This window comes from Tenrec ecaudatus, chromosome 4 (genome assembly GCF_050624435.1).
Source record: "Tenrec ecaudatus isolate mTenEca1 chromosome 4, mTenEca1.hap1, whole genome shotgun sequence".
In the NCBI taxonomy this organism is placed as follows: domain Eukaryota; kingdom Metazoa; phylum Chordata; class Mammalia; order Afrosoricida; family Tenrecidae; genus Tenrec; species Tenrec ecaudatus.
In genome coordinates this window covers 39787335-39801671 of record NC_134533.1, presented here as the reverse complement: position 1 = coordinate 39801671, position 14337 = coordinate 39787335, and the positions used below count along the sequence as shown (strand labels likewise).

The window sequence follows — 14337 nt, the reverse complement described above, 5'->3', positions numbered from 1 at the left end:
CATTCATAGCATAACAGACACAGAAATTACACATGTTTAAACATATTCCCCACTGTAAACATTTCTAATATAGTCCACATAAACCAAGAGGGGCAAACTTTTTCTCTAAAGGGCCACAGATCAATACAAGCCACGTGGTCTCTGTGGCAACTACGCAACTCTACTGCCACAGTCAGTATTACGTAAACAAATAACTGAAGCTGTGTTTCAGTAAATGCTTATGTACAAAACCAAGCAGCTTTGGCCTATGGGCTGTCGTTGCGAATGCATGGGCTACAGTCTCTAAACAATCAACAAAACAACAAATCAAGTCCTGATGCGCCAGGGGGTACCCCCAAACCTGAGATTGCAATGGGTGCAGGGAGCAGAGCTTTTGTAGTACACATTTTTCCCACTAGGTGAGCATCAAGCAACTCATTCTGAGTCCGTGCACACAGTGGCGTAAAATATGAAGGTTCTCTCTGGTCACCGTGAATGTTTTTGTAAAAGCAGTTTCATTCAAACCTCGTTTTTTGTGATGACTAATTTAAGACAACAGCATATGGTTGTGAAATTTTGTTTCCTGCTCAGGAAAAATGCTGCAGAAACTGTTGTGATGCTGAACACAGCTTACAAGGATAGCACTAGGGGAAAAACTCAAGTGTAAGAGTGGTTTTCTCATTTCAAAAAAGGTGAAATGTTGATTGATGATAAAACTTGTCTGGACGTCTGTCAACTTACTGAACGGACAAAAATGTCAACTCGTAGTGCATTTGGAGTTCATTCCACCAGGTCAGACTGTTAATCATGCTTTCTATTTAGAGGTTCTGAAAAAATTGCCTAACAGTGTGTGACAAAAAGGTCTGATTTGTGGCAGACAGGGGACTGGTTTTGCCACCACAAAGTGCACCTGCTCACACAGCCATCTCAGTGCACCAGTTTTTGGCAACAACAACAACAAAAACCCCGCATGCCTCGCTGGCCCGATGCACCTTACTCACTTGACCTCACTCCATGCGACTTTTTTTAGTTTGCACGACTGCAGAGGGGCATGAAACGACAGTGATTCACTCAGTAGAAGAGATGAAGTGAAACAACGGGAGAGGAGTGGTCAGCCATCCAAACAGCTGAGTTTGAAAAATGTTTCCAAGAATGTAAATGCAGATTTGACAAGTGTAATAGAGAGTACTTGGGAGGTGTTAAGGTTGTTTTGTTTAAAAAAATTCTAAATACATAGCTTTGAGAAAAAGAATCTGGTTTTTGAGGGTACCCTCTCCTGTAGCATTTGCCCTCGTCTTTGGTATAGATACTCTGACTATGGTCAATTTCAAGTTATCAACACGCAGGCCATCATTGCAGGAGTGTGGGGGACACATGTGCAATTGGCCTTCCTCAGATGCTAGAGGGCTGTAAAACGTTCATAGAAAACTTCCATGAACTTTTTAAAGCCCCCTCATACTCAATGTCTGTGATAAGAGTGATGTTCAATAGATCACTCTTTGATACAATATCCACTAACTACGGGTTCAGCAATTGGAGTGTAATTAATATAAACAAAGGCACTGATTTTAAAAGTTTTTAATTTAAATAAAATTTAAATAGCTACATGTGGTTATAGCCTAACCCAAAGGGCAGCAAGAATAACCAAAATATATAAAACTGCATTGCATCTTTTCATGTGTTAATTTCCTCTTGTTTTCAGGATTATGAAGCATATCAATATAAGGGAATAATTTAGAGGAAAGATTCATACCTAAAAGTTAAATATTTGCTATCATGCAGGTTTTTCAGAATTCAGCAGTGAAGTTGTCTAGCTAATAGAGTGCATATGATTGCTAATATAAATGGCCTCTCAACCAATAGCAACTAATTTACAAATAGGCAAAGGGGGTCTCTAGTGTGTTTAGAAGCCTGGCTAAGGAGCATCTTGCTGGCATTGCACTGGGACCTTGCTGCTTTCTATATGCTTAGCTAGCCAGTCCAGGCTGTGAGAAATGCATGACCATGTTAAGCATGGAATTAAATTTTCTCTAAGGTTAGTTTTTACATACTAACGATCTAATTCAAAATGTAAACATGGGAAATCCATGAAAAGAAATTAGTGCAGATAAAAAATATAAACATTTATTTGAATAATATGATAGTATTAAGAAAAGGGAGTTATAAAGTAGAAATTCTTGAATAGTAACAAGTTTCTATAAACAATCAAAAGGAAATGAGTATCTGTAGTAACAGTGGTTCTTTAGCTACGAAAGAGTCCACATTGAGTAATTCAAATTTAACTAATGACAGAACTTTACTATGACTGATATAAAATTACAAAGCTATTCTAACTTTAAAAAAGACTCGACATAGACACTCCACTAAGAAAAACAAAAGCATTTAAATTCCCAAGTATTTAATGCCTAAACCACCTACCTTGAGTGTGGTCTTTTAAAGAGTGTTTGTGTATGTGTTTTTCTTTTCTAAAGATGCAGCAACAGAAAGTAGTCTGGGATATTTAGCCATCTTGTCCTGACAAACAACCAATTCACCTTTATCCCCAGTATATTCCCCATTATTGATTTTACCGAGTAAACTCAGACATGTGTCACATTTATCCAATACAGATCTTTTTCCTTGGAAATGTAGTTTGAGCATCCATCAGCCACCTGGCCTTTCACCTGCAATTCCTATTGCCACTGCCTGTCAATTATTAAATCTAGCCCATTTCTCCAAATAATCTCTTTCAAATTTTAGTTTTTATAGAAATATACAATGACTCCTGTGAAAATATGTATGCTTCTTGGGAAAGGATATAAATTATCACTTGATGAAATCCCTTTATTAAAATGATCCTTTTCTGAGTTGAAAATTAGTCCTATTAATCCACATTTCAAAGGCCTCTAGTCGATTTTCTTTTAAGGTGCAGATCCTGAGTGGTAATATTATCACTTGTAAGCCAAACCCCAGTTAGAAGAAGACAACATAAAAAGAAATTCAAGCTGAGTGGCTTTGTGACAGGGGCCTTCAAATAGAGCAGAGTGTTTTCATCTCTTGCTGAACCCAATGAGAGTCACTGAATGACACCCACCTTGAGCTGCAGGCCTCCCGGGAGAAGAGTGTTTGCTGGCGGGCTTTTAATGTGTTGGTAGACATAAGAGGAGAATCGCTCCTGCTCAGCCTGTAATTGGGGGCCAAGTTTAGAGAGATGACCTCTGTTGCTTTTGATAGCTGTCTGCAATTCATCAATCAGCCTGCTCACCTGAAGGGGTTAAATTACAAGAGTTGTTAGCAAGAAGTAATTGTTGATGTCACACCTATTAGATTTTTGAGTACCCAGTTTGATGGGGGGTGGAGGAGAGACTTCAATACAAGAATTTCCGCACAGATCTATTTTCAGGTTAAAGAGATTAGAAGGGATATACATTTCTTTATCAACCAAGTTATACAAGGGAAAACTTCCAACCCTTTCACTTCAGGAATATAGGATAGTCATTTACAATTACTGAATAAAATATTTCTCTGAGTATGAAAGAAAAAAACAAACAAACCACACACACACACACACACACACACACACACACACACACACACACACACACCAGCATTTGAGAAACACAGATATAAACCGAGTCCCTTGGTGGTATAAACAATTAATGAACTTGGCTGTTAACAGAAAAGTTGGAAGCGCAAGTCCACTCAGATGCACCTCAGAAAAAAGGCCTGGAGATCTATTAGTGAAATAAAGCACAGACAGAATGCTCCTTAGAGGTAAGGACAGCTAGACTATCTCACACACTTGGACATGTGGTAGCAAAAGACCAGTCCTTGGAGAAGGGCCACATGCTTGGCAAAGTAGAGATGCCATTTAAAAAAAGGAAAAAGGAAAGGCCTCAACAAGCAGCCTGACAGATTTACACAGCGGCTGGATCGGTGGCTCGAAGAAGAGCAATTGCGAGGCTGGCGCAGGGCCTGACACTGCTTCACACTTTGGTACAGAGTGGCTACCAGGTGGAGCAGACTCTGCAGTACCTAACTCTGCTACCACCAGGTGGAGCAGACTCTGCAGTACCTAACGACTACATATATTTACAATCTCTCTAGTAGACTGGATTATTAAATAAAGACTGACTGCAATATAACAGTGACTAAAATTAGTGAACATAGGAATTCACTTCATCCACGACCATTTACATAATCAAATTAGGCCCATTTGGACTTATGAATGGCTCTGAATGACCCTCAATTAGAATCGGCACCAAGAATAGAATCTAGCAGGTACCTGGATTCCTGGGCTACTCTCAAACTCATTCTCCTCTTTTACCTAAAGCACTCATCCGTCACCTCTCCCATGAGTGCTTCTTGTACTTACTTCCTAGATATGAACATATGTTACTTAATCCAAGTTTGCTTTGTTCTACTCTTTACTCTATGCGTCCATGCCACATCCTTCCAATAAAAGTGTAACCCTCCTAAATGTCTTCCCCACTTTATATATCAATCCCTTGATTCTTGGAAATTATTAAAAGTAGATATGCAGCTTGAGGAGATCAAGGAGCAGCAATGAGCCTTTCTCGCAGTCACATAGAGAGAAGAATCGCCTGTATGTCTTGGTTTGACCAATGAAATATAAGTAGAAATAGCACAAGCCATTTGTAGACAAAAGCTTTCAGAACCCTCTTTGGTCTACTATTGCTTTTCACTATTACCATGACTACAGCAATGTCCTAATGGGTGGGGGTGTTGGGGGTGGAGCTCTTTCTTCAATCTAGATCCCAAACCACAGAAGACACAGGAAGTAGCCTAGTCAACCCGCAGCTATAGTATGCACTCTAAGCAAGTAATAGACTTATGTTTTAAGCCAGTGAGATTTTGAGCTTGCTGACTCAGACAGCACAATTTAATGTATTGTTCTACCTTAAATGTTTGTAACCCCTAATAACTCACTAGGTAAGTTACTAATATGTAGCTCTGAACTGTAAATTAGAATGAAAGCCTGTGGTAATTTGTATTATCCCCTCATGGCTTTGGAAATCATGGACATAGAAGGTAGAAAATGAAGACGGAAAATGAAAGATGATGGAAAGATTTTTTCAGTGATATAAATAAGAAGAAATTGTTAGAAATGAAAAGAATATGAGGATAAAAATAAAGGGGGAGGGGTAATTAGAGATCCTGAGCAGGGAAGCAAAACAAGGAAGGAAAGCATAACAAGACGAGAAGGCTATTTATAGCCTAAAACCCAAAGGCAGATTTTGCTCCTGGCCTTCCTTTTCTTACTTTCTGGAATGAATTTCTGTGCTTTTCTTGGTACTGTTAATCCTATGAGAAATGGCAGATGTTCCAACATTATTCAATGTTTTGAACTTTGTCTTCACCATCAGATAATAGTATCAGACAGCAGTAGTGACCTCAAAAATGATGGCTAATAGAATGTATCAAGCCAAAACTAAAGACCAACAGGCACGGTGGCCTGCCCATATAGTTACCTAACAAAATTAAAAGCCAGGAATCAAAGGCCCGAAATAAAGGAACTCCATTCTGGAAAGCACTGATTCTCTCTAAACTTATCCTCAGTATCATGCAATTCAGAAGGACATAGTTTTATAGAGTCTTTAAAAAATTAAGTACTGTGCTAAAAAATCTAAATACTATGCTAATCGGTAATTTGCTACTCAGTGATACTGATCTTCTTAACTTTATGTACTGCACCTTTTTCTCTAGCAAACCAAATAAAGTAAACAAATATGTGAAGGAGGAATTTCAGACTCGGATTTGGGAGCATTTTTATACATGACTGGATTTACTGTCACAAGCCATAGTCTTTCACTGATAGGAGATTTCATGTGACATCAGAAGTCAGCCAACCATACAATTGATGATGCCATTTGCATTCTAAAGGGCTATTGGTTAAAGTCTTAAAAGTATTATCTGAGATGAATTCTTTGTTGCTTTTAATGTTTTCCCTTATATTTTTGCTCTTGTCATTGGCTCCGTGATCAAATGCTCATGCCTGTGATGCATAATTACACCGACAGTAATCTAGCTCTTGAAAATAACTTACAGCTACAAAATAAGGTGTCCTAGAAAAATTAATTTACATCTCAAACACTGAAGGGATAAATCAAGAATTCTGCCACTGACATTTTAATATTTTTTCCATTCAATTTTACTTAAACTTCATGTTCCTTTACATATTCATAAGGTCTTTTCCCTTAAGTGCTACATTTTTGATTTCACTTACTACAATAGCATATCAACCCTAAAGATAACCCTAAACATGAAATAGCCCATATATACTAAAGTCTGGTAGGTAATACAATACACTTGAATTTTTTTGCATAATATGAATTTTTAAATCGTAGATATTGTTAAAAAGAAAAAAATTCTTTAAAATTCTTCATCATGAATCTTTTTTCCCCTTGCAAATCCTTTTTTCCCCTTCTACAAAAGCAATGTGAATAGAGGCAAAAGAAGACAAAACTTGACCTTTTGTGATCCCGGCATTAATGGGTCTGTTCATAATTCAATCTATGTGTGTGTGGAAGCATCCATGTGGAAACATCGAGGCCTGAGAGACATAAAGCCTTTCCCTTTAAACATTATCTGACCCTATCAGTCCCATTCACAAAAGGAGGCTTACGTATGCATATGTTGAAAAAATGCACCATCTCATTGTGCAGCAGAAGGCCTACACATTTTACTCTTCTTTCTCCGTGGAAGTGAAGCGCGGAAGTGACACTTGTACAGAATTTGAGAGAGTGACAAATGAGCAGAAGGTAGCCGAGACAAAAATAAAAAGGAGTATTCTGGTGAGGAAACAAACGTACTTCTGAAAGAATGCAAATGTACGCCAGGCCATAACCAGACACGGTATTCTGTGACTCTTGGGCAGCTTGGCCATGTTTATGTGGCACATACCTACAAGCCTTGAATTCTATTCTATACACAAGGTGATTTGCAGCCAGCGCAAAGTAGTGTGAGCATGTGTATATGCACATTCTAAAATGCATGCATGTTGCAGTTGTACATTCTGAGCTCCACATTCTGGATACTGTACTTTAGCTATTAGTCAGGACCCTTGAGACACTGCTGGCTTCTTTAGGGATGAATTCAGCTGTTGACTGGAAAGCTGCATGGCTCAGAATCCACTCAGATTACCAAGGAGGCTCTCGATGCTTTTCTCACAAAAGGTGCCTGAGAGAGCAGAGAGCATCAGTCTCTCTGCTAGGAATGCCATTTTTCCAGGTAACATACCAGATGGTCTCAAAGTAAGGACTTAAACCTAGGAATTCACAGTACCAGTAACAGAGAAAGAAAGGGGTCAGAAATATAAAAATGGTATTTTCCACTTCTGAAGATCTCTTCTTTGTTTCAGGTCCAAATGTACAGTGTTTTTCAGAGTAAGAAGAAAGACAACATAACTCTGAAAACCATTGTCTCAAGATCATCTTTAAACGTAAACCAAACATGTCTTCTGAAATTTTCTTAAGCTGAACAATAGTATAGTTTAACTTGTTTAAAAAATTCTTCAAGAACAGTAGGCTCTTTTAGAACAACCTCCAAAGAATCAAACTGATAACACAACGTGAAATACTAGACAGCACGGTTGACAGCAGTAAATTTATATTCATGAAGGAGGGACAACTGCAACAGAAGGTGAGCATGATTACATAACCTGAATGTAACCAAGGTCGCTAAATGGTTCTTACAGAAACATTTGCATTGGTGTGTGTTTTTCTGTGTATAATCTCAACTACTACTACTACTACTACTACTACTTCTTCTTCTTCTTCTTCTTCTTCTTCTTCTTCTTCTTCTTCTTCTTCTTCTTCTTCTTCTTCTCCTCCTCCTCCTCCTCCTCCTCTTCCTCCTCCTCCTCCTCCTCTTCTTTCTCCTTCTCCTCCTCCTTCTTCTTCTTTCAAAAGAGAGAGGACGTGAGCCTGATTTGAAAATCCAAGACTAGAAAAGATGGGAGCCTGTGTGTAAATTGGTGAAATGTATGGCCTCTTTTATCCCTACACTTTGAATACTCCCAACTTTTATTTGATCATTTCCTAAAACACTTCTGAGGAGTGTAACATTTGTGAAATGGGACTTACCTTGTTTGCAGGCAGAAGGTTCCTGTCACTGTGTTGATTCTGACTCATAGCAACCCTATAAGGCTAGAGTGGAACTGCCTCTATGGGTTTCTGAGGCTGTATATCTTTACAGGAGCAGAAAGCCTCATCTCTCTCGTAAGGAGCAATAGGAAGGTTTGAACTATAGACCTGTGCTTAGCAGCCCAACCCACAACCCACTGTACCAGCAGAGCTCCTGAAGGTCTCTTATGGACTGCTTGTAGACTCATTCAGCACCTAGCATCTTCATCAATTCTTGGAGGAAGGAGTAATGGAAAGTGGGGACACTTTAAAATATTGTTATAATCCATCCAACAACAGGGTTATGTTTTCGATAGTCAGGATAATGTCAGTTGTACCTTTTGAGGTGGCTAAGCAGAACAAACGTGCCTCCCAGATCGCTAATTACATGAGCATCATTATCCATTCATGACAGCCGCAGGAGTCCTCTGACATTCAATGTTGGCTCAAGCACTACTCACCCCTGCCCCAACAGTGCCTTGCAATAGAGAATGCTTCCATTCAACCTTCCCTGCTTCATGTTCCTTCACTCAGGTCACACTTGGGTCTCAGTCTGACACCACTCGCATTTCCCCACTTTTCTCTCCATTGTCCCTCAGAGATCCTGAACTAACTTACTTCTAACATATCAATAGCCCCTGCACACAAAAAGTGCTTGTCTGCTAACGGGAAAGCTGGAGGCTCTAATCAAAGAGAAACACCTGAGTACAGCCTGGAGAGCTTCTTCCTGGAAGACAGGACACTGAAAGTCTGCGGAGCACAGGTCTGCTCTGCCTGGAATACACGATCGCCAGGAGTCAGAACTGGCTCCACAGCAACTGGGAGGGGCTAATAATAAATTACATGTTAGGTTTCCACTAGACCATTTCTAAAAAGCTTAATGTATTTTAACATATATAATCACCTCAAAGTGGTCTGATACCTACGTTATTATTATTCACAGTTCTCATGTGGAGAAATTACATAAAATACAACATGATCTTTAAGATAAAATTATAGGCAGTGGATGAGGATCTAAAGCTCAGATTTTACGGTTTACTTTGAATTTTGAGACATGTCAAGCAATATAATATATTTTTTAATAAATAAGAAACCCATAGCCAAAACAAATGTTGAAATGGTTTCCCCCAAAGCAATTTTATTTCGTTTCACCAATTGAGTTTATATCTCAGTATATGTATTAAAGTTATAAACTATTGTAAATAAATTTTATATACCAAAAAATCAGCATTTACACATTCAAATTATTATAAGCATTCTCAGAGTATTAACATAACAGTTATCTTTACAGTCTATGAAATATATTTATGGGCTAGCACACACAAACACAAATATATCATCTGAACCATATGCAATACACTCATACACACAGAAGGGCTTCAAAATGTTTGCAGAACAATTCCATTATCTTTGTTTCCATTTTCCAAAAACATTTTGAAGTCACTTCACAATGCGTGTGTAAGTGAACACATACACATATATCATTTCTTAAGTTTTTATTAAAAAAAAGAATTTCTATTACCTTTTAGTAACATGTTTTAGATATCTATGTGTATCTATTAGTTAAGAAGAACATTGAATACAGTGTTAAACAAACATGAAAATAATGATAAGTTAAAAAATACTAAATAAATATAAACACTTGGATTTCCTAAAAGAGGTACTTTGATTTTCCAGTGTTGTCGGCCTGGTGGCATTAAAAATTACATATTTAGCATAATTATCATGTTCCTGGACCAATTAAAATGTTCCAGTGAAATTAAGATTTTGTATAAGATAGTCCCAGCCAAAATAATAACAATATTTACAGTGAAGAAACAACATAATTTATTCATTAATTTAGATTATTTTCCAATTAATCTCTAGAGTAATATTTATAGATATAACTTTATTATTCCAGCAAATTTCCTAAATATTACCATATTAAGATCTATATTACCTTCCTAACCATATTTGAACACGTAATAAAAGTCTCTTTCATTGAACTTTTGTCAAATAAAAAGATATTTTTAAGACATAATTAATATTTCATCTTTTTACGTTTTAGTATTCTGTGAAAAAAAATCACTACCACCATTTAAATTGATCTAATCCTTATTTGTTCAACTTTAGAAATCTATGGAATCCTCGTTTGTTACGTTTAAAAAATTACTTGTTACATTTTAGAAGAGATTGTTACATCTAGAAATTTTAAATTGTTACATTTTAGAAGATTTATAAATTATTTAGACTGCAATATAGTCTTAAATATTGAACCTATATAAGTCCCAAATATTAACATGGACTCTAGTGGAAGATTTGCATTATACATTAAATGTGCACTGTGGCTGTACATCTATCATAGAATACATTACATAATCAGTAATGAAAAGAAAATACTAAAATCCTACAGCCTGGATAAACTTCTTTACCTAAATGTCCAAAGAGAATTCAATGAAGATATATATATATATATATATATCCATACAATGTTATTATGTAGGTTGCTTACATATTTTATTTATTAGCACTGATAGATGAAAATCAGAAAATTCATATTCTTTTCCCAGAAAGATTTTAAATGCTTTTGCATTCCAGGAAACTACAAGAACATCATTTTCACCTTTTGTCTAACACCAATTTTGTATTATTATTTCATTTATGGAATATGCTGTCAACCTCACAGCATGAGCTTTAGAGGGAAGAGGGTTTGCTTTAATAGTTCTTCATTACAATATTGCCTTCAGAATCTTATGATTAGCTGACTGAGAGTTGACAGTTGTAAACTATAGTTTTTTCTTGGCAAGAGGTAACTTTATCATTTTAAAAATTCACAATAATTTTATTCTTCTTTTTTGTTTATTTGTTTTTTTAATTTTATTCTTCTACAGTCAGAAAATGAAAATGGTTCCGTATTTGTCCTAAGTTCAAAAATTATATTATTTCTCTGTATGTTCATGTTTTGTAGTTTGAATTTTAAGTTCCATTAATAATTTGGTAATTTGGAAATTGGTAAGAAAATATTCATGAGAACTTTTCATAAAATTATACTATAATTGATTCTTTCAAATATAAAGTTACTTTTCAGACTGCCTATGTCAAAACCATTATTTCTAATTTCAAGCATTTTTTACTATATGTTGTGTTAGCTAACAATAGTTTATATGCTACCAGACTCAAAGTAACATTTATCTTAATTTTCAAATTATTATTCACTATAGTTTTAAATACAATATAAAAATAAATTCCTTACTTCTTCTTGTGCCTGATGGTGTTCGTTTGCTGACATTGAAAGAATGCTCTTTTCAGTAATTTTCTCCTTCTGTTCATCCATAGCAAGGGTCAACTAGGAAAAAAACACATATATATATATACATACACACACATATATATGTAATACAATAACAACATAAAAGCAAGCTCCTATTGACTCCTAATAGCAAAATTTCATACAACGAATTCAGCATAATAAAGTGAGGTGATTTAAAAAATCTATTTTCTCTATATTTGTCTGAACACAAACTTCATTTAGATGAGATCAGTTTAAAGGGTCACTGTATTTTTAAGAAGTTAAACATTTGCATTTTCACTTTTCCTTTTATTGTTTTTAGATTTACTAAAATAGGTTTGGGGGTCCTTAATTGCAGGAGTTTGACAATGGTGAGTACTTTTAAAAAAACATTTTATGAGCATGAGCATAGCAGGGTTTTTGTTTGTCTATTTGAACTAAGCTATTTCCAATTAGATTTTTCATTGCCAGTAGAGAATAAATTGGCTCCAGTTAGATCAGAGTAAGGCATAAACCAAAAGAAAATGTCAATTCAAACATTCTAGAATGCTGCTAAGCAGTTTTTTAAATCTCTTGACAAAGAACATGTATCTAGCTATCTCAACAGCTACTGCCAATCCGTTCTATTTACAAACCCAGATTAACTTTGTCTGCTACTGCTGCTCAGCCTCGTGCTATAAGCACATAAATGTAACCCACTGTATCTTTCTTATGGAGCACAGTGGGTTACCCGTTGCTAATCACAAGGTCAGCAGTTCTAAACCACCAGCTGCTCTGAGGGAGAAAAATGAGGCGCTCTGCTCCCATAAATGAGTCTGAATTGACTTGATGGTAGTGAGCTTGGTTTCTGCTGAGTATAATTCTTTATAAATAATCCCTATAGAAATAGTGTCACTTTCTTTTTTTAAAAATCATTTTATTGAGGCTCATACAACTCATCACAATCCATACATACATACATCAATTGTGTAAAGCACACTTATACATTCGTTACCCTCATCATTCTCAAAATTCGCTTTCCGCTTGGGTTCCTGGACTCAATTCCTCATTTTCCTTCTTCCCCTTCCCCTCTTTCCCCCCTCCGTCATGAACCCTTAATAATTTATAAAGTATTCATTTATCTTATCTTACGCTGCCCGGTGTCTCCCTTCACCCACTTTTCTGTTGCCCACCCCCCAGGGAGGACGTTATATGTAGATCCTTGTGATCGGTTCCCCCTTTCTAGACCCCCCTTCCCTCCCGGTATCACCACTCTCACCGCGGCTCCTGAGGGGTTCACCTGTCCTGGGTTCCCTGTGTTTCCAGTTCCCATCTGTGCTGCTGTGCATCCTCTGGTCTAACCAGGTTTGCAAGGTAGAATTGGGATCATGATAGTTGGGGGGAGGAAGCATTTAAGAACTAGAAGGTTGTGAATTTCATTATTGCTACACTGAACCCTGAGTGACTCATCTCCTCCCCACTACCCCTCTGCAAGGGATGTCCAGTTGTCTACAGATGGGCATTGGGTCCCCATCACACACTCCTGGGCCTCCTCACGTGCATTCCCTTAATACAAGAGAACCTTGCTCATCTAAGCAGTCATTCCATGATACCCACTTTCCCAACGTGATCGCTGAAGACAGATGTGTGCATAAGCAAACGTGGTGAAGAAAGCTGATGGTGCCCGGCTATCAAAAGATACAGCATCTGGGGTCTTAAAGGCTTGAAGGCAAACACGCGGCCATCTAGTTCAGAAGCAACAAAACCCACAGAGAAGAAGCGCACCAGCCTGTGTGAACACGAGATGTTGAAGGCATCAAAGTGTCACTTTCAGGAAAAAGGAAAGCCTAAAAATCATAATAGATTTTATTTTTGAATCCATTGGCATTAATCAGAGTCAATTGCCTTTAAATAGAAAGAATTTGATAGACTTTTGAAATGAAATATTTAATTACTTCCAAAGAACGTACTTTCCATGTAGTACCTTCTCACTGAGAATGAGAAGAAAAGTGAATGACGGCCATGTTTTGTTTCATGTGTTTTATTATTGTTGTTTTAAACAGGATTTCTCAATTGTTTGCCCGACAAATCATGTTTGGTTGATCTGAATCCTTTATTCATACCCTGTCAGAGCACCCACCACTATATTTGCAAGGAAACGTGCAGCTCAATAGCATGGCCCACTCCAGCTAGCTGGATGTACATGCTAGAAGAAGGGTACCATGACCACTTCATCCAATGACCAGGAACACTTCATCCTCCGGTCCACAGCTCAGTGTGTCAGAGATTCTGTTTGGTAGAGAAGAATGGCCCAGGAACCTATTGGCAATTCTAACCAAGACAAACGCCAGGTGTCCTTTTCTGAAAAGGGCCAGGGAGACTTTGCAGGGGAGTCATTTGCAGTAGCTCAACTCCTTCTTGTTTATATTGTCTAATTCACTGTGGTGTGAAATAGAAAATATAAACAAAATGAGTGTAGCTGTTCTTCAGTAAAAGTTTATTTAAAAGAAAAAAGATCAACGTGTTGTAGCCAAAAATTAGCCAATAGGCCATCATTGTCAATTCCAAGCCTACATTGAGAATCAACGACAAAGAATTTTCACACACAAAAAAAACAATAAAGAAAATCACCATATGAAAGTATTCTTAGGATAACTCTACCCCTTCAATATTTGCTCCTGTGATGAAGTGATACAAAAGAGTGATAACACTTTAGAAATCTAATATCAAATTCAACTTCCACATGAAAATAGATGTGTAAATGTGGCACAGTATCCTGGCGTCTATCGCAGGTTCCGGAGAGGAGATGAAAATCCTCAAGCACATCTATTCGTGGATTGTGATAAGAGTTGTACGAGCCTCCAATACAATGATTTTTTTTTTTTAAGAAAGAAACATAAGTCATTTCCCAAAGCAACCCTGGACTCAGGGCAAACTTTTGAGAGGATTGCCTCACAGGGCTCCCCAGGCTGTCATCTTTGTGGACGC

General features: G+C 37.2%; 1 protein-coding gene across 1 annotated transcript in view; it reads right to left on the bottom strand.

Annotated features, from left to right (window-relative positions):
• Window positions 1–14337, bottom strand: part of DCDC1 (doublecortin domain containing 1) — a 469848-nt gene that overhangs the window by 252900 nt on the left and 202611 nt on the right. Inside the window, exons 7-8 of the mRNA XM_075547690.1 lie at window positions 11335–11427; window positions 3053–3223 (exon numbers count right to left, since the gene is read on the bottom strand). Of these exons, the coding sequence (XP_075403805.1) occupies window positions 3053–3223; window positions 11335–11427 (264 nt within the window). The remainder of the gene's footprint in view (window positions 1–3052; window positions 3224–11334; window positions 11428–14337) is intronic.